At 36.1% G+C, this 24908-nt stretch overlaps 1 protein-coding gene across 1 annotated transcript in view; it reads left to right on the forward strand.

Moving 5' to 3' along the window:
• Positions 1 to 387: 387 nt before the first annotated feature.
• The window catches only part of LOC129230704 (uncharacterized), a 58577-nt gene continuing 34056 nt past the window's right edge, over positions 388 to 24908 (forward strand). Inside the window, exon 1 of the mRNA XM_054865123.1 lies at positions 388 to 615. Coding sequence (XP_054721098.1) covers positions 508 to 615 — 108 coding nt within the window. The 5' untranslated portion in view covers positions 388 to 507. The remainder of the gene's footprint in view (positions 616 to 24908) is intronic.

Consider the following 24908-nt stretch of genomic DNA (forward strand, 5'->3'; position numbering starts at 1 on the left):
TGTTAGCGACCAAACTGATATGGAGTCCGCTTTGGTTCTCGGCGACCCTGATCATTCGGCAAAATTTGGAGTTCCATTCGGCAAATTGAGAATTTCTACTCTCCCAAAATTTTATGTTCGGGGCTCTCTCATGGATGGGAAGGGATGTAACATATTTCGTTGTCGTAAAAAACGTTCTCAACTGAAAAGGGCTGGGACCGTGTTCGAAGCTCTTTTCAAAATAAAAATAAAAACAAGAACTTCATCCCATTCGTGATAAGACTCGCAAGCGAAGAAAACAAAAAATCCTTGGCAATCACTTGGCAACTTGGCGACAGCGGAGGAAGTGCAACAACCCTATCAGGAGGGTGCACCTGTTGATCGAGCCAAACATAAAACACGCCGAACTCGTCCGGTGCGGCTGAATGAACGTGTCCTTTCTTTTGTGCGCGTAAAGTGATGGTGGGATGAATGAGAAAGCCCTTGTGGATTTTAGAGCAGCGTTGACAACTTCTTGAGTTCGTGGGGATGCTGACGGAGAGCGTGTCCGATCCGCGTCGGGCCAACTGGCTGACCATCAGCATGGCCGAAGACCTCTACTGGCCGGAGGATGGGAACGCCAGGCCTGCTTGGGAGGTGAGTCTCTTCTGTTTCTTCACTCAATCAGTCCCTCGCACGATTTCTTGATTTTTTTTTTTTTTGGTTGAGTTTCTTGTTGCTAATCTTGTTATTTTCAGTCCCGGTTAAAATGCACGTTTACGCACGCAAGACACGAAAGGTACAGTAGGCCCGTCATTTGGATGATCATGGGGGGAGGGGGGAATCCGTTGACTCCCTGGGTTTTAGAAACAGAATGTAACTGTGCATTTTGATATGTATTTTGTTGTTTTTTCCCTGGAAAATGTTTTGCCCCCCCCTCCCCCCGGAATCTTTTGAAATGACGAACCTTGGTACAGGGATGCCCCGATCTTAAATTTTTGGAAGGGGGGGAATTCTCAATTTGCCGAAAGGAACTTCGAATTTTGCTAAGGTTTTAAAATAAAGGTTCGCCCACATACATACAGATAATGAAAAAGGACGTTCAGACCTTAAAATTTTGCAATTATGTCTCTAAATTTGTCGAATCGTCAGACAAAATTTGCCGAAGGGCGCCCATATGCAAAATTTTAAGACGGGGGCTCAAAAAATTTCCCCTGGGTTTAGCAGAATATTTCCCCCATGGAAACCGACTTCAGTACAGATTAGAGATATTAAAATTTGACATTTTTAATAACTTATTCATTAATGGGTGGAAAAGAAATTTTTATACATTTTTGCAAAGAAAAAAGCACTTAAAGCAAGGTGTTCTCATTTATAGGGGGGGGGGCTTGAGTCCCCACTTGACCCCCTATATGGGCGTTCTTGAATTTGCCGGATAATGAGTTTTTGGCATGATGGGAGGTCTCAGTGACCTCCGATCGTGGTGTCCCTAGAAAAGTAGGACACTATAGCGAAGCCAGAAAAAAAGTTCGGGGGGGGGGGGGGTTACGGTCAAATTTCGTGAAGAAGGGGGATTAGTTTTAATCATCCTTTCTACGATGGAAAAAACAACTGTTTTTTTATGGTGACGGGGAAGGGAGGGGGAGGAATAGCACCCAGAAAAATTTCTAACTACAAGTTTTAAAAACGTAGCCTTAATCAATCTTTAGTGGTGTAATCGAAAGAGGTTTGGGATCGGGATCATGTATAGTTGGGCAAACCTCACCTGGCAGCGTCGTAAAACAACCAAATCAAGTCGCTCGTCTGGATCTGCGTAGTCTTCACAATGCTACCAGTTTATGTTGCCCAGATTTTTTTTTTTTTTTAACTGACGTCAAAATAGTCGATATTTGTTGGCGTTCGCGGGAAAGGAGGAGTTTGGGTTTCCTCACGAATATTTTTTAAATTGAAGTTAATTTTGGGTTATCTTTGGTGATATGGGTTGGAGGTTTCACAAAGAAATTTTCCGAAAGTCAAATTGTAAAAACTCAATTTTTTGCTATCTTTGGTGACGTTAAGAGAATTAGAAGTTCTCCCCAGAAAATTTTTAACATCGAACTCAGAAAAGGCACTATTTGAAATAGGTTATCTTTGGTGATATATGTGGAAGAGGGGGTGCGGCGATCTCCTTTGGGTCATCATTAATTTCATTTCATATCAAATCAATTAAAAAAAAAAAAAACACCATCTCAGATTTTTATGAAACTTTCGGGAATTTTACTCGTCGTTTGTAATTCAGATATCATTTTTTTCAAGATCTATCATTCATAATTGATGAGTAATTAGTTGTTGAAATTTGTGAAAACCTTTTTTAAACTTGCCGGCTGTGCTTTAAAATGTTATAGCTTAAGTTCTATGGGAGCTAGTATTAGACCTCATTTTAAAGACACTTAAATGCACTTTTAATTTAATATATTTGTTTAAATAAGTTACGAGAAAACCTTTTTTTTTTCACAATTTAAAAATTCAAAAATTTTAAGGATAGTGTCTTCGAAAAATTTTGAAAGAAATGCATGACTTTTAATATATTTTAATGAATAGTACATCGAAAAAATACAGCAAGTAATGTGGGTGAATGTTTGCAGTTTTTGTTAAAATTTGCTTCAAAATACGGTAACTCTGCAGAGTCAAAATTTTTAAGGACATTAGCTTTATTATTTTTTTAATTTTTAAACTTTGAATTCTGGTAATTTATTTCCTTCAAAATTATTCAAGTGATGTATCAAATTAAAATACACTCAAACCTCTTTTTGTGGGGGTTTTTTTTCTTTCTGCGACTTTTTTATGCGATAATTTTTGTGCGAACTTTTTTTGTGCGGTGCATGAAAATTTCAATCAGATTGACTCAATTGACATAGTATTTATAAAACGGACGAAGTCATTTACAAAACAAACTTTTTTTTTTTTTTTTAATGCGATTTTTTTTTTTTTTTTTTTTTTTTTTTTAAATGCGGTTTCTACCCACCGCACTTAAAGAGATTTGGATGAACAAATAATTGAGGCCTTTACATGAGGAAAAGAGTAAGTTTAAAAAAAAAGAACTGTAGTCTACTTAATTGATCCATCTAAATATCAGTTGTATCCAAGTCTTCAAGTTCATAAAAATTGTATAGTGACAAAATTCATCCTTTTTTATGAAATAATTTATTAGAGTATTTTTGTTTTCAAAAACGTTACAGAAAGATAGCTTTGAATAGTTTTTACGTCTTCTGAAATATTCAGCGTTTCTGACCAGAGGCGGACTGGGTCCCGCAAGAGGGTGCCAACCTTGGCCTCCCAAGAGTGCAAAAAAAAAAAAAAAAAAAAGGAAGAAAAAACACCGATGGGTACACAGGTGGTTACGGGTTTAAAGGAAAGGAAAAAAAAAAGCGAAGTGAAATCGCACAGGTTTGTTAGCTCAAAAGAAAAAAAAAGGTATTGCACCAAAAAATAAAATGAATAAAAAAAAGATGTTCGGACTTGAAAGGCGCATAGGCGGGAGGGCGCATCGGCCCGCAGGCTAGTCCGCCCCTGTTTCTGACTTATTCCCTTTCCCATATCAACGGCTCAATTTAAATAAAACCTATTATCTTCATGCTCAATACGTTTATATTTCAACAAACCCCTTTTCTTTTCTTTTTTTAAAAATTTATTTATTTTTTTAACCGATAGGTAACGGGTAAATCTTGACCACGGAGAGATGGCAGATGACCTTGAAGCAGAAACATCATTTGTAATAGGTTGTCTGTTATATTTTGTACTAGACAGGATCAGCGAGAACGCATCTCTTGCAACAGCTAATTGCACCTATTACAAATGATACAAATGGTGTTTCCATTTCAAGGTCATCCGTCATCGCTCCGTGGTCATGCTTCAAATGTGTTTTAAATTTCAAAAAGGTTTTCACCTCAAACAAATTTTAAATCGGAAAAACTTGAAAGCAAAATATGGAATTTCTTTTCTCTTTAAATCTCAAAATTTTCAATAAGCTTGTTTCGCACTAAAATGTACGAAATAAAATAAGTATATGATTTCTTGATTACAACATTCAAAAATTGCAGTTAATCTTAGTACATATGAGGCAATGAGAAGCAAGGGATGTAAGTGGACATTTTCAAGTTTTGAGCAAAACGCGTTTAAAGATAACATCCTAGATAGGCTTTCATTGTATCTTTTTTCCAAGTCATGCTGTATAGCAGCAACTACCAGGGCTCTTACCCCAAGACGGAGGAGAGGTTCACCTACCATGAGTACAGGTTATCTCCAAATTTTTTAATTTTGTCACTTACATCCCTTTGCTTCTCACTGCCTGATATAAAAGTGAATTCTAAAGCAGACTTAGAGGGAATAAATAGGCAGAATACAGCTTTGTACGAATAGCTTTTACCTTTTACTGTACCGCCTATATTTCGAGCTCTCTTATTTTTAATATAAAATTTTATTGGCTACTTTAGAATTTACCTTTATATTCAGATATTTAGATGAATTGCAATTTTTGAGGATTGTAATCAAGAAAACATATTATTTTATTTCATTCTTTTTAGTGCGAACCATGTAGGAAAACCTTTTTATATTTTCTTTTTAGCTTAGTTATATTTTGCTTCGCTTCGATACACAATACAAAATTTTAAATTTTGAATAGGTATAACTAAGCTTGGTTATAACAACATTTATTTAGTTCTTCGCTTCACTGCACCTGCATTTACGTCGCCAATTTCGTATCATTGGGATAAATGTATGCGTATACCGACTTTTTCGTGACATCGGTGGGGAGGAGGGGGGGAATAAATGTATTCATGTGCCATGCTTTTAAGAAATATTTTCATGACAGCTGTTAATATCACGCATGTAAGTTCTCCGAAATATATTCTTGCCAATTAACAGAGTTCACGTATTTAATGCTATTAACCTGCACCTGCAACAGCTTCTTATCTATGCAAAAATTGATGGATAGAAAGTACCTGCAATGAATCCTACCATAAAACGTAACGTAACCATCCCGAACTAAGTTTTAGGTAGAAAAAAAAATTCTCAATTTACGGAATGAAATTCCAATTTTACCGAATGATAAAATACGACCATGCACACCTGTCATATATTATATGACATCTAATGAGAAGGAATACTACGCATCATTTAAAAACAATTTTAAAAAATGAAAAAAAAAAAAAAGAAAGCTGAATATTGTCTCCAAATTTGAAGAATCGTTAGCTCCTATTCGCCGAAAGAGGAATTTTCGGGCGGTCACAGACGACTTCCCGTGACCTCCCATCGGGGTGACTCTGAACTTAGATGAAACACCTCCGTCCCAAATTAGTTCCTACATTTGAATACTTTTGTGCTGATGACTTGATTTTGTTTCAGCATTTTTAAGAAATTTAAGGGCGCTATGCTATCAATAAAAGATTACACACATTTACCAAGCATTTCCTTCTTAAATCAGCACCAACCCTCCCTGCTTTGACCACTGATATAAGCTTACATCCCCCCCCCCCATGTGGTCTCGGAATTTGAAACTTAAGTTAATTAGGAAACCTGAAACTGGTTACTGAATTAAAATGCAGGTAATTTCGTGCACAAAATTTACCCTTGAACCTAGAATAATTTGAATTCATGTATGCTGAAGCTGAAATTCCAGAACAAAAGTTTTGTGGATGGAAACTGCACTGAAAACCTTAAAAAATGGCAGTAATGTCGAAAAAACATTACGTGTGAGTAAAACATTGAGTAATTTGTAGTTAAGAGTTGAGCAAATAGTATACCTTTGGCACTTGAAAAGTAAAACAAGGAATAACAACGTTTAATGGCACAGAATTGCAGACACGTGTTTCGACATTTCAAGGAACGCCTTTTTCAAGGCAAAAGAATTGAGCTCATGTATGAAAAGACATCACGCCGAAACACATGTCTGTTTTTTCCTATTTTACTTTTCAATTATAGTTAGTTTTACAGTTTTGTTTAGTTATTTTATACATTCACGCCTTCCTTGAAATCGTTCTAAGCCCTCTTAGGAGCCGACCCCCCCCCCCCCCGATTGAGAACCTCTGAGCTAGAAGATAGTTACATGCGAATACTATTGGAAGTGTCCAAACAAATGGGGTGTGTTTCAAAAGTGTGCGAACCATAGCTCAACGGTGCGAACCCTGGATTTTTGAAACGAGTTAGGCACTCAGTTAAGGAGGGAAAGGAAAGGGAGGATGCTTAGCAAAAAAAAAAAGATTTTAACCATGAAATCACTGTAAAATGCCTAAATAAAATCATCAGTTTCAATATTTAGTACAGTGATCGCCGCTTATTAAAATCACATTCGTTCTCAGGACATTTGATTTCATAAAGCGGCTGATTTTATTAACCGGCCTACATACATTTAAAAAAAATAAAAGATTTTAAAGTTTAAATACTTTAAAAAACGAAATGCATTACGTCATTTATTTTTGTTTTAAGTATTTCAAAATACAGAGTTGTCATTTTTACTGAACATTGGGGGTTTTTTTTTTCTTTAACACAAGGGTCTTAAAATATTGGCGTATTGCAGTTTGATTAACAGAATTGGAGAGCAAAGGTTCAATATCGTTTACGAGTTTACTAATCCTTTTGTAACGTTCAACATTATATTTTCTTCTTTGCCCTAAAGTGCATTGTATGTCATCAAGTGCTTTTTTGACATCCATTGAAGATGCAAATTTGGCACTGAGATTTCCTCATCTTCTGAGACCAATTCATTCACTTTTTGGTTCTTCTTTACAATTTTTTACGTACGATGTCCAAAATTTTGATTTTATAAAACGGCGATAGTGATTTTATTAAAGGATGGTTTTAACATGTTTTGGTGTTGCAATGATTCTGTTCTTCTAGATTTGATTTTAAAAAGCGGCTGATTTCATAATCCAGTGATTTATTAGTGGCGGATACTGTACAAAACTTTTCAAATGTAGCAACTAGTTTGGGACGCAAATTTCGACTTCAATCTAGCGAACAATTTGGGACGGATGGAGTGCTTAAACTGAAATTATTATAACAAAACACGGTGTGATGGGGAGGGGGGAGGGAGGCGGGGGCGCATTTTGAAACAGTAAATTCACTTAGTTGGGAAGAAAAATGACTTGACGTTACACGTTACTAAAAAGTTTAATGAAAGAGAGAGAGAAAAAAAAAAAAGATGACAAATGACTTCACAGAGAAAACACCTGCACTTCGCAATTTATGGTTAACGTGCATTAAAATTGGATTGGTTAAACCTGGGAAATAATGCACAATGATGTACGCCTACGCCTACTTAAATGCTAATATACTTTTTTTTGTATGTGTTTCATGCATGATATATCGCCTAGTAAGAATAATGACTGACACGGTTGTGGGGCAGAATTTTGGACTTCTCTGTTTTGTATTTTAACAATTCACTGTGCATTTTTTTTTTTTTTTTTTTGTTGCTCATTTTTAAAAAATACTTTTACTTTTATTTTTAACTAGTGTTACCCGCGCGGCTTTGCCCGTAGTTGAAAATTAAAAGGTCATTCGGTTCGCCTGTATATTTACAAATAATGGATGATGAATTTCTCGCCTATTGACAATGTTCATTCGCTCCCCCATTCCTCGTCATGATAATTTCGTAATTTACTCGTCCATCTTTTGATAATTTTGCTCCGGAAAATGTTCTTAAAATTGAAAAGAAAGAGAATAAAATCGAATTTTCGAAAAATCGCTTCGAGGTGCACACCCCCATGCTACAAACTAACTTTGTGTCAAATATGAAAATCGGCAGAACTGTCTAGGCGCTATGCGCGTCATAGACATCCAGACACAGATATTTTCCGCTTTATTATTAGTAAAGAAATACATTATATCACATCGCTTCATTCTTTTTATTTCAAAAACTTTTTCTAGGAAAGAGTGTCAGTGGAAATAAGAAATAATGAAAGGATTCGGTTTGAGAAACACTTTATTAGTGAAATACACCGCCAGCTCATTCATTTCCAGCCGAGGACTGCAGTTTCGTGCTTATTTAAAGTGTTTGTTTAATTGCGTCTATTATTCAAGTTGTCATAATGAGGGGGGGGGGATCGCCCGCTCATTATTTCTTTCGAGGTGACATTTGCATTTTAAAAATTCACCACTTCTCGGCAATAATTAGGCGTTTTCGGGTACATTACTTTCTACTAGTTCTCTAAATTAATTTACACGGGCGTGATTCGTGCTCGGGGCATGAGTAGAATCCGGTTTCATTATTATTTGTGCGTTCTATAGAAAGGGTTACAGAAACCACGCGTTTGTCATCCATTAGTAACAGTTTGCATTAAAAAATCTTTTACAATTGAAATCAGCTTAATTAATCTTGCAGACTAGTTTCCGTGTGCATTTATCAACTATGTTGTTACACCGGTTGTTATTCGATGCAAAAAATGTCAACGTAGGGGTGGATGACATATAATTCCGGCATTTATTACAGAATAATTGATTTTTCCCCCCTAACAATTGAACACCTCGCTTATCAACATCCGCGTTGATTGGCTGGCCGATACTGTCAATGCTGGTTGTCTCGCATTGTCTTTGAATCTAAAAACATCGCAACTAATAAGCCTTTGTGAGTGATGAATGCCTGTTTTGCGTGTTTCTCTGCAACTTGTTCTTGTTGTATCATTAGATTTGGAAAATTTATATTGTGTACAACGGATTTCTGTGATATAATCCGTACCGAGGATTTTGGAGCAGAAGGATTGATTGTAGAGTTCCAGATGACAGAATACGGTACTTTTTGTGGAAATGATTTTTCTGAAAATCAAAATAGGGGGCGCATGCACTTTTTCACGCGTGTAAGCAGTTGTATAGTTTGTCCACGAAAAGAAGGCAGATGACCTCAAAGCAAAAACATCATTTGTTTTGTGATATGTTTTTTTTTTAATTATTATTTTGGAATAGATCGGATTAGCGAGACCGTGCCTCTTACTACAGTAGGCGCTGCTTAATGTGATCACTTTGGGATAAATACAATTTGATAACAATAACCGACTGATAACAATAACCGAAAATAATCCAGGAGACACAAAATAATGATTTTTTTTCCCAATTAAGGTGCATTTATTTTGGCAACCTCAAATTAAAATCACAATGTCTCAACTGAACGCAGTTTTAAATTATAAATTATTAAATTAACAGAATGGAAATATCTGAATTATAAAAAGTTAAAGCTAAATTATGCAATTTTTTATCACATAGTAATAGGTGAAGTAAAATATGACCGTTTTCCCTGACATTCGTGAACCAGTTTTAAAGCACATTCTGCTTTTTTATCTTTTCCAGCATGGTTTTGCATGTTGTTGAAATTTTAATTTAACTTCGCTTTTTTTTTCAATCTCGACACAATTCTTTAATAGTTCACAAAGTAATGGCAACAATGGAGGTCCTACATCAATGCCTGCAACATGTCCAGCGACTGAATTTTTTTAGGTGCAAAAGAAAGTTTTCTTAGGGAGAGTCTGTGGTCACTGGGGGGTAAACTTTCTGTAGCTTAGTTCCTAGAAAAATTTTGAACTGCTATTGAAAACCACAAAATGCTACAAAAAAAGTTAGTCTCATCAAGGTTTGCCTACGTCTTTCTGTTAATTGAGAAACAAAAACGTGAAAAAAATTTAAAGTTTATGAAAAAGTGATAACAATAAACGAAGACTCCGATTACAATATCCGACTTTTTTAACGTGTGTTAACATACAAGTGTTCCGGGACTTCGTGATTCTGATAACATTAAGCGAATGATAACATTAACCGTTCGGTACTTTCTGGCAGTCTACCCATTACGAATGGTACACTGATGTTTCCCTTCAAGGTCATCCGCCATCTATCCGTGGTCAAGCTTTACCTTTAGCATTCTTCTTTCGTCTCTGAAGTTTTGATATTAGCTCTGTCCGATCATTTTTGAAACATGTTTATTTCATTTTCCTTCATTTAAAAGCTTTTATTCCGAAAAGTTGCAGTAAAACCTTATCGATTTTTCTTTGAACTTCTTTAATTTTTGCCTGCTGCTAAGAATGTTAATTTTCATTTATGAGAAAAGAGAAACTAGGACTTCTTTTAAAACATTTTTTCAAACCTAAAAATTGTAGTTTTTTAAAAATAAAACTTCAAAAAGTAAAAATAGTAATATCAATTTCCTAATTTCGGGTCTTATTCAGACTAAATTCAAGAAATTCTTACTTATATTAAAAAAAAAAAAAATCTTTCATCGTGAAACTTTTGTCGCTAAATTTATTTATAAAGTCTCCCTAATTTTCATCTTCCGATGTCGGCAGTTACGGTACATGATCATGTGCTATCAAGACTTAATTCCTAGCGTAAGAAGTGCGGGAGCTCTTTTGTCTTAGAAAGCGTTCCGTACGTAAAAATATCCTAAATTCCGTCTAATATGTAAAAATTCAAATCTCAATTTAAAAAAAAAAAAAAAAAAACTGATCTCCCCTGAGCTTCCATGCAATTTTAACCCTGACTACGAGAATAACGAACTTTCATTGCAAAACCACGGAAGAATACGAGAATGAAAATAATGACGCTGTGAATTATCATTCAAATGAAAGCTTAATTTCAATTTAACCAATTAACTATCTTTTGAATTGAGTAGAAATAAACTGTTTAAGAGTGAAAATTAATCTGCTCTGTGGGGCTGCTGCGAACCTCTGCAGGAAAGACAGTTTTACAGAGATTACCGATAGAGATTGCGAAACTCATATGGGATTCTAGGCCAAAAGGACTTCGTTTTTGTCGCCGTATCTGAGGACAACTTTACAATACATCGCGAACTTGTTGCCAATTAATAACGTTACTTCCGTTTCCATTCTGTTTCATTACTTTCGTTTAACAGGGTTGCCCACCAGGGGGGGGGGGATTACTTAGATTTTTTTGACATCATTTGGTTGACGCTCTCGTCCTGGGCGGTTACTCCACAGTATTTGATGGGGGGGGGGGCACCCCTGCGTTTAATTTGAGGTTTTACCGTCATCATATCGGAAGAAGTACTTTAATTAAAATAACAATAATGAAAATAAATAAATCTGTCGGGAGGGGGGTAGGAGGCACGAAATGCTGATACAAATGGTTCGATAGAATTCTCCCTTGTTGTATGATCCCTTGTTGTTGTATTATCCCAGATTTTCAAATTGCCCCCCTGTGGGGCGTGGGCCGTTGGGAAACACTGGTTTATGGTTTAATTTGCCCACTAGAAGGAAGGTTCTTGCTTTGCTGTGGTGATTCAACGGGCGCGGTCTGTATGCATACTCTGATATGTGTACCTTCCTTCAAGGTTATGTTTGATTTGAAAAGCCGTGACTTTTGTTGCCACGTGCTTTTCACGACGATAGCAATTCTCGTAGAAAGGGCGGACGGAGAGAAATGCTGATGTAAATGCAAAGGGAAAAAAATGCAGATACTGAATTTGCAAGAATTGCAGGCTTTGTGCAAATAAAGTGCCGTTTGAATTTTAGGAAAAAATCGAAAAATATTTTCGTCAGATTTTTTTTTCCTGCGAAGAAAAAAATCTTTGGTAAGAAAATAATTCGGACATGATAAATAATATTGAAATTAATATTCTCTCTTTGGTTTCAACGGCTCATGGTTTTATATTGAGATTTGATTTAGAAGGCAATTCGTTTGATTTATCGGCGAACTTTTGCTTTATTTTTTAACGGGTTAAAAAAAGTTTCTGCGGTTATTCATGGCCCATAAGATGGTTTTGCAATTTGATGAATGGCTTCCAGTTGTAGATTCCGTCGAGTACTTTTTCTTTTCACAGGAAAGAAGTGGGGAAGTGAAAAGAGAGAAAGAAAAGGCGTAAGTCGCATAAATCACTCATTTCATTCTTGTTTTAAATATTCTAAATCTCTCCATGTGGTTTGAAAGCGCCTGTACTTCCTTCCTGCAAATGCGAAGTTCATTGAATACTCTTTTTTTTTTTCAAATGTGGTTTGATGTAGATTTTTACGCAAGAATTGAGGCTCATGAGTATTTTTTTTTTTTCTCCTTAAATTTTAGCATAACAGTAAGTCATTGAGTCTCTCATACGTTTTGTATTGCTGGGGGGAAAAATTGTACGGTTTTTGATTTTGTTTCGTGTTGTTTTTCTATACTTGTTTTGTATAAGCTGTGAAATAATGGGAAAATGTCATTGTTATTGTCTCGAATTTGATGTCATTTTGGATGAATTTTGGAAAGGAAGTACTTGTACTGTTTTTCAATCCATTCTGACAGTGACAGATTTGAACATCGAATTGCGATGTGAGCGAACCAGAATTAAGACAAAAAGATATAAAATTCAATGGAACTGTGGGTGATTCCCCCGGAACGTGTGACATTTGAGTCAGTGAGAAACAAAGGGATGTAAGTGGAATTTTTCAAGGTTTGAGTAAAACGCGTTTAAAAATAACATCCTCGGTAGGCTTTCATTGAATTTTTTTTTCTAAATCATGATGTATAGCAGCAACTACCAAGGCTACTAGTACCATCTCTTGCCCCAAGACAGAGGAGAGGTTCACCTAATATATGTACTGGTTATCTCCAAATTTTTAGTTTTGCCATTTGTTTCTCACTGCATCATTTGTAAACTGTTTTATCTTCGCGAAGTTTTCTCTGTTTCTTTACAAAGTTTTTTTTTCATTAGCTCATCATCAAAACTGCATGTATTATAGTTTTATAAAAAGATTGTTAAAGTAGATAATATAAACCTAAGATTGATTTTTTGATGCTGAGCAATGAAAAAGAACTGTGAAAAGAAAAAGTTTTGTAAAAATGTCACGCACCTTACGGTGAAATCGCCCTAAGATTTAGGTAAAACCAGCAGTAGTTGATGCTGATACTTGCACTAGCAGTTGATACTGCACTATTGATTGACGCTTATGAAGAAAAAATAAATTTAACAAGAAATTAAAAAATTGACAAAAAATACAAAATTATAAGATGGTGTTAACATATTAACGATGCTTACTGTTCAGCTCTTTTTCTAGACTGATTTTTTTTTCCTTTTTTTTTTTTTTTTTTGAGCAATCAAGAATTGCTCATTGTTTTCTCTTGACCGTTGAATGACGTCCACGTCCTTTGATTTTTATTTATTTATTTATTTATTTATTTTTTTACGCTTATAATGCAGACGTTCATGTGCCTCGAAATCGAATTATATTTATAAACGACCTTCTCGACTTTACACAATCCTTTTCACGCGAAAACAGTGCCCTGTGCGAGACATTCAGCAGCTAGCTAGCGCATAACATCCAGCCCCTGGCATTCATTTGAATTTTGACGTCTTGAAATCAAATGATGGTTGCGATAAAAGCCATTAGTAGAAACATGAAACTCAACGAGTAGGTTCCTATCGCAATTTGATAATGCGAGTAATTTGAATTCAAAATTTCAAATTGAAACAAATTTTTCCTTTTTTGACCCTGTGTTTCTCCTTTATTAATTGATTTTTTCTTTATAAGTGTCAAGTGCTATGGAACAGTGTCGTTTGAATCTCATGTGACTGCTAATGGCTGTTGATGCTCCCCCCCCCCAGATGACACTACTTACCCCACCTCCGGCAAACCATCTTACGCCTTCTTATGCTTTTGTGAGAATTAATTCTCCGCATTACTAATAAGAGCAAAAGCAACAAATTGATCGAATTCATATAACGACGATGTAACGATGGTTCAGTGGCAGAAGCTTTCTCCCGTGAATTTGCGGTTGTCGTGGAAACATGCGGCAATAAATCACATGGAAAGAAGCCAATCGAGCACATGGTATCTTCGTAAGCTTATTTGTTGCTTTAGATTATTTAACTTTTGATACGGGCCCTAGGTCCCCTAACATGTTTAGGGAAATAATTTCCATTGAAAAATAATTCCAACACAAAAAGTTTGAAAATAGTACGACCAATATTCACCGACGTATGAAACGCAGCGTTTTTGTGACTTACACCACTTTTCACTCTCCGTCAATACACCTTTTGGGGGAAAATATAGTGGTTGACAAGTCTTTAAAATTACATGTGTGCATAGAGTGCGGTTTTTCAAATTATTCGAGGTTTTATAATGTGTTTTTGCGTATCACGGCATAACACTTGCATTTATTTTTGAACAGCAATGAAAAATATAAATACCTCGTTTTTCTTACTTTGACGACCTGTCACTCTTCTGAAAGAGCGATAAGTTCCAATCTCATCTTCTGTATGGTCCCATAAAACTCTAAACTGGAATATCTCCTTGAGTTTTGGTCTCACAAATGTCAAGTTTTTTGTGTTAGTAATAGTTTTCAATGAAGATTATTTCTCTAAATATTAGTTAGGAGACCTAGGGCCCGTATAAAAAGTTAAATTTCGTATTTTTTGACTCATTTTTATTTTTGCTTTAAACTTTCAATATCTTAACCCTGCACCTGGTTCTGAACATTTTTGCAATTGAAAGTATACATCTAGGACGTTACGGTTGCGAAAATAAAGATCTTGCAAGTTAAAACGGAACAATCTCACTCCGGCAAGGAATGACACAACTCAAAAAAGCAGTATTAGAGAAAATCAAAGTTTTATGCAATAGTAGTTTTAACTGATTTTGCCTCAAAAATACAAAACGCTCACAACCATTATGACGTGATGCTTAAGGGCCATTCATTAATTACGTAATGAGGATGGTTTTGGAAATTTTTGACCCCCCCCCCACCTCATGTAAAGGGTACGTAAAATTTTTCATACCCCTCCTCCTTATTCTTACGTAAGACTAACCTTTTTGTACAAAGAAATATTTACTTAAAAGTTGGAATCTAGACCAGGGGTTCTCAAACTTTTTCGACTCTCCGCACCCTTTGAAGATTTAGAATTTTCTCACGGCACTCTAGTCCACCTCTATTATGTAAACAACTAATAAGCCGAGTTTTTTTAGGTATTTTCCCCACACCTGCGCAAAGTTCTTACACATATGTGCAGCATATGCAGCACACAAGGGCGCCCTTATGCAAAATTTTAAAGGGGGCTCAAATATTTTCCCCATGGTTTAGCAGGATATTTTCCCCATATAAACCAATTTCAGTATAGATTAGAGATATTAAAGTTTGACATTTTTGATTAATTATTCATTAATGGCTGGGGAAGAAATGTTTTTACCTTTTTGCAAAGAAAAAAGTACGAAAAGCAAGGAAGTTCTAATTTCTAAGAGGGGCTTGAGCCCCCCTAGCCCCCCTATATGGGCGCCCTTGGCAGCACAGGATCACAAACTCCTCCCAAATACTCCGGTGTTATTTGTTATATTATAAGCGCATTCAGTGGGGCCATGCACTGAGATATCTATAACTGTTGCTCTGAGGCGAAGATATGGCTTTATATGTACTATTTACATTACTTACGGTGCTGTTCAAATTTTATTTATGAACTAGTGGTACCTGCACGGCTTTGCCCTTGGTTGAAAATTAAAAGGTCATTCGGTTCGCCTGTATATTTACAAATAATGGATGACGAATTTCTCGCCCATTGACTATGTTCATTCGCTCTCCCATTCCACGTCATGATCATTTCGTAATTTACTCGTCCATCTTATGATAATTTTGCTCCGGAAAATGTTCTTAAAATTAAAATAAAAACAGAATAAAATCGAATCGTCGAAAAATCGCTTCAAGGTGCACACCCCCATGCTACAAATTAACTTTGTGCCAAATTTCATGAAAATCGGCCGAACGGTCTAAGCGCTATGCGCGTCACAAACATCCTACAGACATCCAGACAGAGAGACTTTCCGCTTTATTAATAGTAAAGAAAGATAAATAAAACAAAAATCATTGGAAGTTTCCTACTTTAATTTGCTTAAGTTTGTAGACTGAACAAGAAATATGATGTTGGGGTTACATTCACCCCACCGCACCAGAGGGTTCAAGTGACTCATGTGTAAAGTAAAGAGTAAAAGTAATCCACGTCTTGGGAACCGATGTTCTAAAAATAATAGATAAAAATAGAACGTTTCATATTAAAAGTAAGAAAGCAAAAGTGTATTTTGAAGTAATATTTTTCCGGAGCTGGGGCAACGACACCTTTTGAAAATGTCCAAAGGATCATGTTGAGTGCTCTGTTGACCCTTTGCTGTCGGTGCACATGTGAAGAAATAAGAAAAGAACTTACATGAACGAAAAAACTAGCTCACTGCAACTAGTTTTGATGCGATGGTTTCTATGGTGACGACTGGTTGACAACTGTGCTTGTGTCCTGAAATGACGGCCTTGGAACAGACGGGGCAGTGACACTTGGCCACTGAGTGATCGCTTCGGGTCTGATTGTCGGCGGATGCTTTTTTTTATTTTTATTTCCCTTGGAAAAACCCAACATCATTCTGAAGACCTTGATTGCTGCCTTGGAGTACATCTTTAATCTTCAGCTTTTTCAAGAACGGTGGATTCTGGTATTTCTTCATTTGCAGGGGTGCCCACCAAAGGGGTTATAGTGCAGACTGCGCCTTTAAAATTTTTAGGGCAGAATCCAGCAAAAATAGACCAATAAAATGTTGCGAGAGAAAAAGAAAGCACTTTCGAAAGCCGATCATTGAGCAATCGTTCTGTCAGAGTGATTAGGGACATAATTCAGCGTAGGCAGTCAGTCAAAGACCACAAATTTTCTGCCAAAATTCTGAAGATAGCTTCGTATTAAAGAATTTGTGCATATTTCTTCAAATTAGAACTTTTGGCAACACCATATCGTCTCCTCAGAGCTTGGCTTAGAGCAACAGTAAGACATCTAAACCTAGAAACAGCAGTAAGATATCCTACTATTATTCTGAGGACGATATCCTTGAACTATTATTGATTTTGTGCAAGGCAACGAGAGGCCATGTCAGCCTAGTCAAAAACTAAAGGTCCGGACGTTTGGGGGGGGGGGGTCTCAGAATCAGAGCAGTATAAATCTTTTAAGTTTTATGGGGGAAGGAGAACCCAGCGATCAAACTAATAAAGGGCCCGCCCGCCTTGGCTCTCGGCTGACCTGATTTTGTATAACAATTACTTTTTCTTTTCCTTTTCGTGTGAAAATGGTGAGTTTTGAGCCCCGATTTCATTCAAATCTAAAGTAATCTTCAGAAGAAATTACCTCTTAAGTATGCAGATCTGCAGAATGTGTGACATTCCGACTGCTCACGTGAACCGATCACTCAGTCACATCAGCAATATGCATACCTGTACCTTGTTTCCTTGTACCTTATGACTAAGGTGGCCATACACCCCTTTATGAACAGACAGTCCCGTTTTCAAGTACAGTATACCCTGGTTAATTGAATCAATGGTTAATTGAATGAACCGCTTTAATGAATCAAATTGTCAAAAACAGAACAAAATCCAATTGTATTGAAGTAGCCGCTTTATGAAATCAAAGCTGTTTAGAACAAACGTGATTCGTATAAGCGGCGGCCACTACTGTATCCTGTCCATATGTCTCCGCACGTACTGAAATGTCCCGTTCGGAGCACTGGATGTTTCAATCAAAACACACTGGGTACAGTTGTTAATGCATTTTCATACCAATAATTTAAATCATGCATTATTATTTAATGTATTTTATGCTTTCGCTTGCCTAATACAGTTATAGAAAGGATATTTTCGCTTGTGACTAATTTGTCGGCAAGCAAAAAAGTTACAAATCGCAATTTTCAAAGCAAAGTCGATTTTAACACTGTCTGACCATGGATTGTATGGGAAATGGACGCATCTATTGGTTTTTCGGGATGTCAGCTTTTGCAGATGTAGTCTCATTCAAATGAGCAGAACAAGGGCATCAAATTTTTACTTTTCCCTCTTGTTCAGATAGACTCGTCTTAACTGGACATTGGCCAATTCCATACAATCCGTGGTTGGACTGTAGTTGATTGTATGAAAATTTCCCAAAAATTTTATCCTTATTTAAAATTGGCACCTAATGCTCAATTTGGACATTTAAAACAGACATCAATTCTTCTCTTTTTAATGTACATTTCTGTTTTTGTGAGTCATGAACTATATTTAAAAAAAAAACCTTCAAAAAGCTATATGTACTGTTCAGATGCCTAAAATTAGTAAATGTTCCGTTTTGGGGGAAAAAAATAATCACCTTGATCAAAATTTTTGTGTAGAGCTTCAACTCTTGGTCTGCACTTCTTTCTCAAGGTTCTGAAATTATGGTGAAGAATTTCGCTCGTGGTCTGATCTGATTGAGATCTCAATTCTCTGGAGTTTTAAAAATTCCAAATTGGTTGCTCTTCCTGAAAACGGTACATTCACAATAACGGAAAATTTTCCCAATGTCGAGTTGAGGAAATCCATCCGCATACTCTATCTGCCCATTGTGTGTGGTTGAGGGCGTGATCTTAGACTATATTTCGCGTGGGATTTCGAACGGAATTTCTTACAGGGTGAAGAGTTCCCGCCTTTTCCCAACGGCATTGTTGCTGGGAGATCAACAAACACATGGATGAATTGTGTTTTCGGGCACGAATATTCCATCTCTTTTCCCGCCTGATAACAATAGACGAAACTCGTTCATCATTAAAACAGGTCAATCAGAACTTTTCACGAAGGGCGTATTCCAGAATTGAATTTTTTCAATTTGATTTTTCATCAAGGGTGGGCCCAAGTGGCTCAATGTGACATTATTGCAAATTGAAAACAAAGTAAATGATACAGTAAAAGAATCCAGAGGGAAAATATTCGCCATTTTAAACTATTAACTGGTCAAAATATTTAGAACTTAAAAAATTTCATTAATAAGAATAAAAATGAACGATAGAGAATGAGTAGCGCTTGTACCTCAAGCTGTTCTGACTCTGATGTTATTTGTTAGGTTTGATCGGTTTGGACTCTTATTTGTGCGATCAAATTTCGTAGGCGGGAGAAAAAAAAAAAAAACTGACGGGACAAATTGTTTCTAGGATTGCAGCTGCACGTATTTTGGTGTAACAAACTTTGGTTTAAGTGCACATTAATACTTTGCCGTGGGAAGATGAAATGCAGTATCTGCAGAATTGAGGTTTTGAGATGTTTGAACTAACGCATTTTGGATTCCATACTAGTAACAGGGAAATGTTGAAATTTGCAGTTATTGCGCTTTATATTACCTTCTGCTTCTCACGGCAGTACTGCCCTTTCCCTCGCATTTGGCTAAACAGGCAAAGAACGAAGTGCCCTTTAGATCTCTGGCTACCATTTAGATCTACAGCTTAAAATGGGATCCGAACCACAAGGACATCATTGGAAGAAAGGCTATATAAATACATAACATCTATCCATCCATGTCTTTCCTCGATGCGACTGGGTGGCAAATTAGAGCCGCTTACGGGGATTAGAGATCAACTTAATACATTCTAAGTAAGATAGCAAAAACTTAACAAAGGGGCTCACGCTAAAAAAAAAAAAAAATCTTAACGAGTGACCTTTACCATTGCTTACATCTATGGGCGTAGCCAGAGGGGGATAGGGAGGGGCAACCGCCCCTCCCTAGAAGAGAACCTTTGACTCTCACGCTCTTTCTAAGTATATCACCAAAGATAATTTAAAATTGCAATTTTAGGACTTCAATTTAGAAAAGTTTCCTAGGGAGAGCCACATAACTGCTTTTTCTGCCCTCATCTGACCAAAATTAGCATAATGTTTTGTTTTTTTTTTAGGGGGAGAGGAGGACTATAATTTCCAGCAATTTCCGAGGTCCGCACTAGGGCAACTAACAACAGCTATCTTGTTGCGCCTCTATACTTGCCTCTCCCTAACGGGAATCCTGGCTACGTCCATGCTTGCATCTTTTACTCATTGACAAAATATGTACATATATAGTACCAAAACGCGCACCTGCAATATATTTTTGCAATTTATGCTTAATAGCGTTAATTTTTTTATTTGTGGTGTGGTTATCGCACAAATGTAAGCGTTTTAACTTGTAGTGGAGAATCAGACATAGTTTTCTAATAGTTTGGAAAGAAACAGGCGATATTCTTTGAAAGCATTTCACGAATATTTAAAGTTTTACCATGACATTAGTCAAAATCCGTGGTCGACAACCTTTGACCTGCGAATCACCTAGTGACCACTTGAAAGATTTTAGTGACTAACAATTCTTAATTACGACAGTCAAAATGTTTCGCCCAAGAATTAAAATGGAGGACTTTCTCCAACATCAAAAAACCAATAAAACGATGAAAGTACACCGGTATATTTGTTTTGGAATATCCTGTCTATTTAATATTTTCATTTTCTATGACCTACCAGCAAAACATTTTATGAAAAAATAGAGAACTAGCCCACTTGAAGAAAAATGTTGACGACTATGACCATCGATTACATGGAAAGACTAATATCCGGTTTATAGGCGGAAATGGACGTATGTATAGATTATAGGGCTGTTAGTTGGTTTGTTTCAGATGTGCACTTTTGCCTCTCTATTGTTTAGCCTTAGTTTTGTAAGAATGAAAATTTGCACACAGCAGCATTTTTTAAATCTAATGTATATTCCATCTATATTCGCACGGCAAAAATTAATTGATTTATTTATTCACAACAAAATTTTGAGCTTGCCATTTTGCTTTTAAGTTCCTGAACGAAATGAAAATACTATCTTATTTTCTTTTTGTTGTTTTCATGGTAACTATTTTTGTTTCCCCTTATTTTATTTTTGTGAATGCAATAAATGAATAAGGCACTAGTGACTTTATAAAACGCGTGCATCAAAACCCGTTCGTTATTTTCCCTTCTCCCCTGCTAGATTCATTCAGATGGAATCGTCTTTACTTGGCAGATTGCCAAATTACATACAATCCGTGGTCAAACAGTACTGGTCTATGAAATTTGCTTATACTACCAAAAAAAGAAAATTTTCATCTTTCTTCACGTGACGCGCAAAATAATCTTTTGCTCGTAAACGTGTATAAAACTTCCAATTTCTTTTCAGATTGTAAAAATATTGATAGCAAAATACGTGTGACATTAATAAAATACAATTACAATTGTTCTTAGAGAATTTTGCTTTAATTAAGAACTAGATTGTTTTGAGGAATTAAAACTAAATTCAATATGTCCTCATTTTTGTTTCTGTTCCATGGCAATGGCGCATTTCATTAGTGGCCAGGCTCTTAAAATTCTTCGTACGCTTGAAACGATTTCGAAATATTGTCCCTTTTCAATTTCAACATTTTATAATCGATTCTGCTCTGCATTCTTCCGTATGACCTTCCCCTGACCTTTCCTGCAATGCAAGTTCATAAACTGCTATCCCTAATTGTGTTCGAAGGCGCAACATTCATTACCTGCGATTACTCAAGAGCGCCATTTTGCACGGCAGCTAATCCGCCGTTAAAGACAATGTACACCGTGCTGCATTCGGAATTCAATCTGCGGGAAGAAAACCATTATTCTTTGAACCTTTGCTCTCAGAAGAGATAAGTCATCCGTTGAGAATTAATTCTGTAACTGTTCTTTTTCTTAAAAATCCTCTTTCACAAATTCGTTTGAAATTCGTTGTTTATGCGTTTTCCATGTTTTCTTTGTGGATATTACTCCGTCTGGATGATTTCTTTCATTGTTTAAGCTTTTAAAATTCTTTCAGAACGAATTCGTCGGAAACAGCAGCATTTAAATTTTTATTTTCATCTTATTCGAGTGATTGAACTATTTTTTCTTCGAAAGTAGCATTGTTTTGTTATGGAAGCTGCTTTCTCTGTCATTGTAAAAAATAAATAAACATTAAAATAAAATAAATAAATGCCATGTGTATAATAAAATGTTTACACTACGTCAGCATTCTTTCTCCATTACAGCATCGTTGCAGTCGCGCGGAACGAATGAAAATTGGGTTTGTTTTTCCTCTCGAGTACTACTGAAACAAAACCTCAAAATAATTGGTTTTCGTTTAAATTTCGATGTTTTTCAGAAATGTTATAAGAGTCATTGTTGATCATTGATGTTGTCGACCTTTGCACATTAAAAATTAAAAAAATCTAACATCCTTAAACTTTTTAAGGAAGGATGATATGAAAGGAATGTGTGAGTCTAGCTGCATAGAGAGCACAATTAATTCATTTGTATGGGATTAAAAAAAAAAAAAAGAGAGAGAGAGAAAAGAAAGAAGATTGTTAAGGGCTTAGACAAGAAGTGGAGTTTATGTCAGGATCATAAACTTTACAAAAAAAAAAAAAAAGATTTTTTGACTTAAAATTGTTAAAAAGCGACGTATATAACATGCCAAGTTTCGTGGAAAATATTTCGGTAGATTTTGCGCAAATTGTGGTTTTCGGTCCCTATATAGTCCACTGGTTGCTAAACGTGGCACCCTTTTAAGAAATGGAATTTTCTGACGGCCAACCCTAGTTAGTTATTGGGTGTATGTTTGTTTGATATAGAGATAGATAAATAAGTATCATACTTGCTTATATGGATAATTTTGTGGAAAAAAAACCAGTAAATATGTAGGTATCGAGTTTCCACATATTATTTACTAATTGAAAAAAGGCTTTTTAATGCTCCTAGTATAGAGAAATGGTGCCACTCTCATTTGTTATTATTTCTATTGAAGCAAAATATCTGAAATCGGGTAAGATTTTATAAGAATCATTGCATCTTTTTGTTTCATTAACGTCCAGGCGTGACAGGTAAGACAAAGGTGTCCATCCCCACTCAAGAGCAAGCGCCCACCTTCTAAATTGGGAGTCCCCTCCCAAGAAAATAAAAAATTACGCTTTAACCATCCCCCTAAAAATTTCAATGCCACAGTCTGCGCGATGACCCCCCCCCCCCTCCCCAGAAGGGCACTCCTGTCTAAGACACTTTCAAAGACTTCATGGAAACTTTGCGGCACCCCTCGCCTCTCCCTGCGGCACCCTCGTTAGAAACCCCTGATAATGTCCATAAGAGATGCAAAGCTGCAACTATTTTCCAAAATTTTATTAATTTACTAGCTGCGTCACCCGGCTTTGCATGGTCTACTTCAAAAATAAAAGTTTTGTCAAGTGACGCGTGTTCAACAATCAGGCTTGAAAAAAAAAAAAACAGTTAAATTTTGCAGCAGATTGCGGGAAAATTACCAAAACGGAAACATTTTAAATCCCCCGATTACAGGAAAAGGCTTTAAAACAAAAGCCAGAATTTTATTTGTTCATATTCGAGAAAAAAAATGGCAACACATCTTTCGTTTCAATGATTTCTTCACACTACAAATTGTAATAAAAGCATTGTTACGGAAAGTTGAGATGAAGCACTGAAAAATAATTTGAATGGAGGAAAGCCTTCGAAAAATAGGGATTTTATGTCGAAATCTAAGTATTATAGTTAATATTTTTTAATTCATCTCTGCTAATTATTATGGGAGGATTATGTTAAATAGCCAAACGTAAAGACGGGAAAATTACAAATCTATCGATACCTGGTTCGATGGTCAACTCACTGGCGTTCGGGGGAAGTAACTTGGACATAGGTACATACATACATAAATACATACTCTCAGTTTTTAATTATATAAGATTGTGGAATTAGGAAATATTTGGATATTAAATGGACATTACCTACATTTAGTTTTCAATTCAAAAGTAATGTTGAGTAAAAGTAGGCGTGTAACAGTATGAATAGAGACAAATATATTTTATTTGCGGTGCTTTCAAAATAAAATTGCAGTATAAGTTGTCGTTTATTTATTTTTAATGCTAATGATTCTGATATCTCAATAACATAAGATTTTTTTTTTAAAATTATTTGTATTCATTCATTGATAAAATATATTTTAAACTTAGGCGACACTTATGTCCGAAGATACTTAAAGGGTTAAGGGTAAAATTTAACGTTTGAGGCTAAGGTTTTGCGTTGTGGAAACCTTAAATCTTTTATTTTACCTAATAAGTTAATTTTTGACACAAAAACGGGTCTTAGGTTCACAAACCCTCTGCCTCGACCATATTTTTTAATTGTCTCTTTTCCCCAGACACATCTTTTGAACGTGGACTGCTTCTGTCTGCAGCATTCGGAACCATAAATGGGCGAAAAGAAATCGCTAGAGAATTTCAGATTTTTTTCTTTTTCTGAGCGTTTGGTATACGCGGAGGAACGAGTGGGCCATGTGGGCCAACTTTACGAGTTGGTGTTTTTTGGAATGAAATCGGCCATCCGTGGGTGGGTATTTTATGGAGTTGAATTTGTTGGTGTGGGAGGGGCTGGTAAGGAGCACGCCCACTCCATCAGCGTGTGATTGTAATTTATCTGACAGCCCTTCCAATGTGTAGTAGAAATTCGTTTGTTATTGTTTTTGCAGTAAATATGTTTTTGATAACAAATAAAATTATTAAATGATAAAAAATAAAATAAAAAGCAGCAGATATATTTCGACTAAAAAAATCCCAGTTCTGTTTTTTTTTTCTTCTGAGTTTCTAATTGTTTTTGTAAGAAGTAAAACTGAAACAAATTTTATGAAAAGAAGTCATTTGAAAAAAAATGACTTGTTATGAAGTCAAAAAGTGAAAAAAATAGTACCACACTACGCCCGGGTCTTAGGCTTTAGTTTGACAGTAATGGAAACCTTTAGATCTTTAAAACTTGGGTTTTTTCTACGCTAATGATAATTAATGGCAAATTTGAAACGAGCCTTTTTAACTTCTCCCACCCCCAGAAGAGTCGATTCTGACTGCGCTAGTGGACATTATTACCAAACTACAATCGACAATATGGCTTAAAAATCAAAGTTTATGGGGGGGGGATGCACAGGAGGGGAGAAGGGACACCTGTTGGCCCGAGCCTGAAGGGGGGCGCGATATTTTTTGGTGAAATATATGTTGAGACGTAAGGGTAAACGGGGTCCGCTGAAGTCATTTGTGACGTGCCCCAAAATTTCTGTGCACGGCCGTGGTCACCCCCAAACTCGCTCCTTCCATCCTCTGGAACAGTGATTTGAACCACTTCAGAGTGGACAGGGGAGAGAATGATCAGTTCTTTGATCTGGTTGCCTTTCT

This window comes from Uloborus diversus, chromosome 9, assembly GCF_026930045.1.
Source record: "Uloborus diversus isolate 005 chromosome 9, Udiv.v.3.1, whole genome shotgun sequence".
In the NCBI taxonomy this organism is placed as follows: Eukaryota; Metazoa; Arthropoda; class Arachnida; order Araneae; family Uloboridae; genus Uloborus; species Uloborus diversus.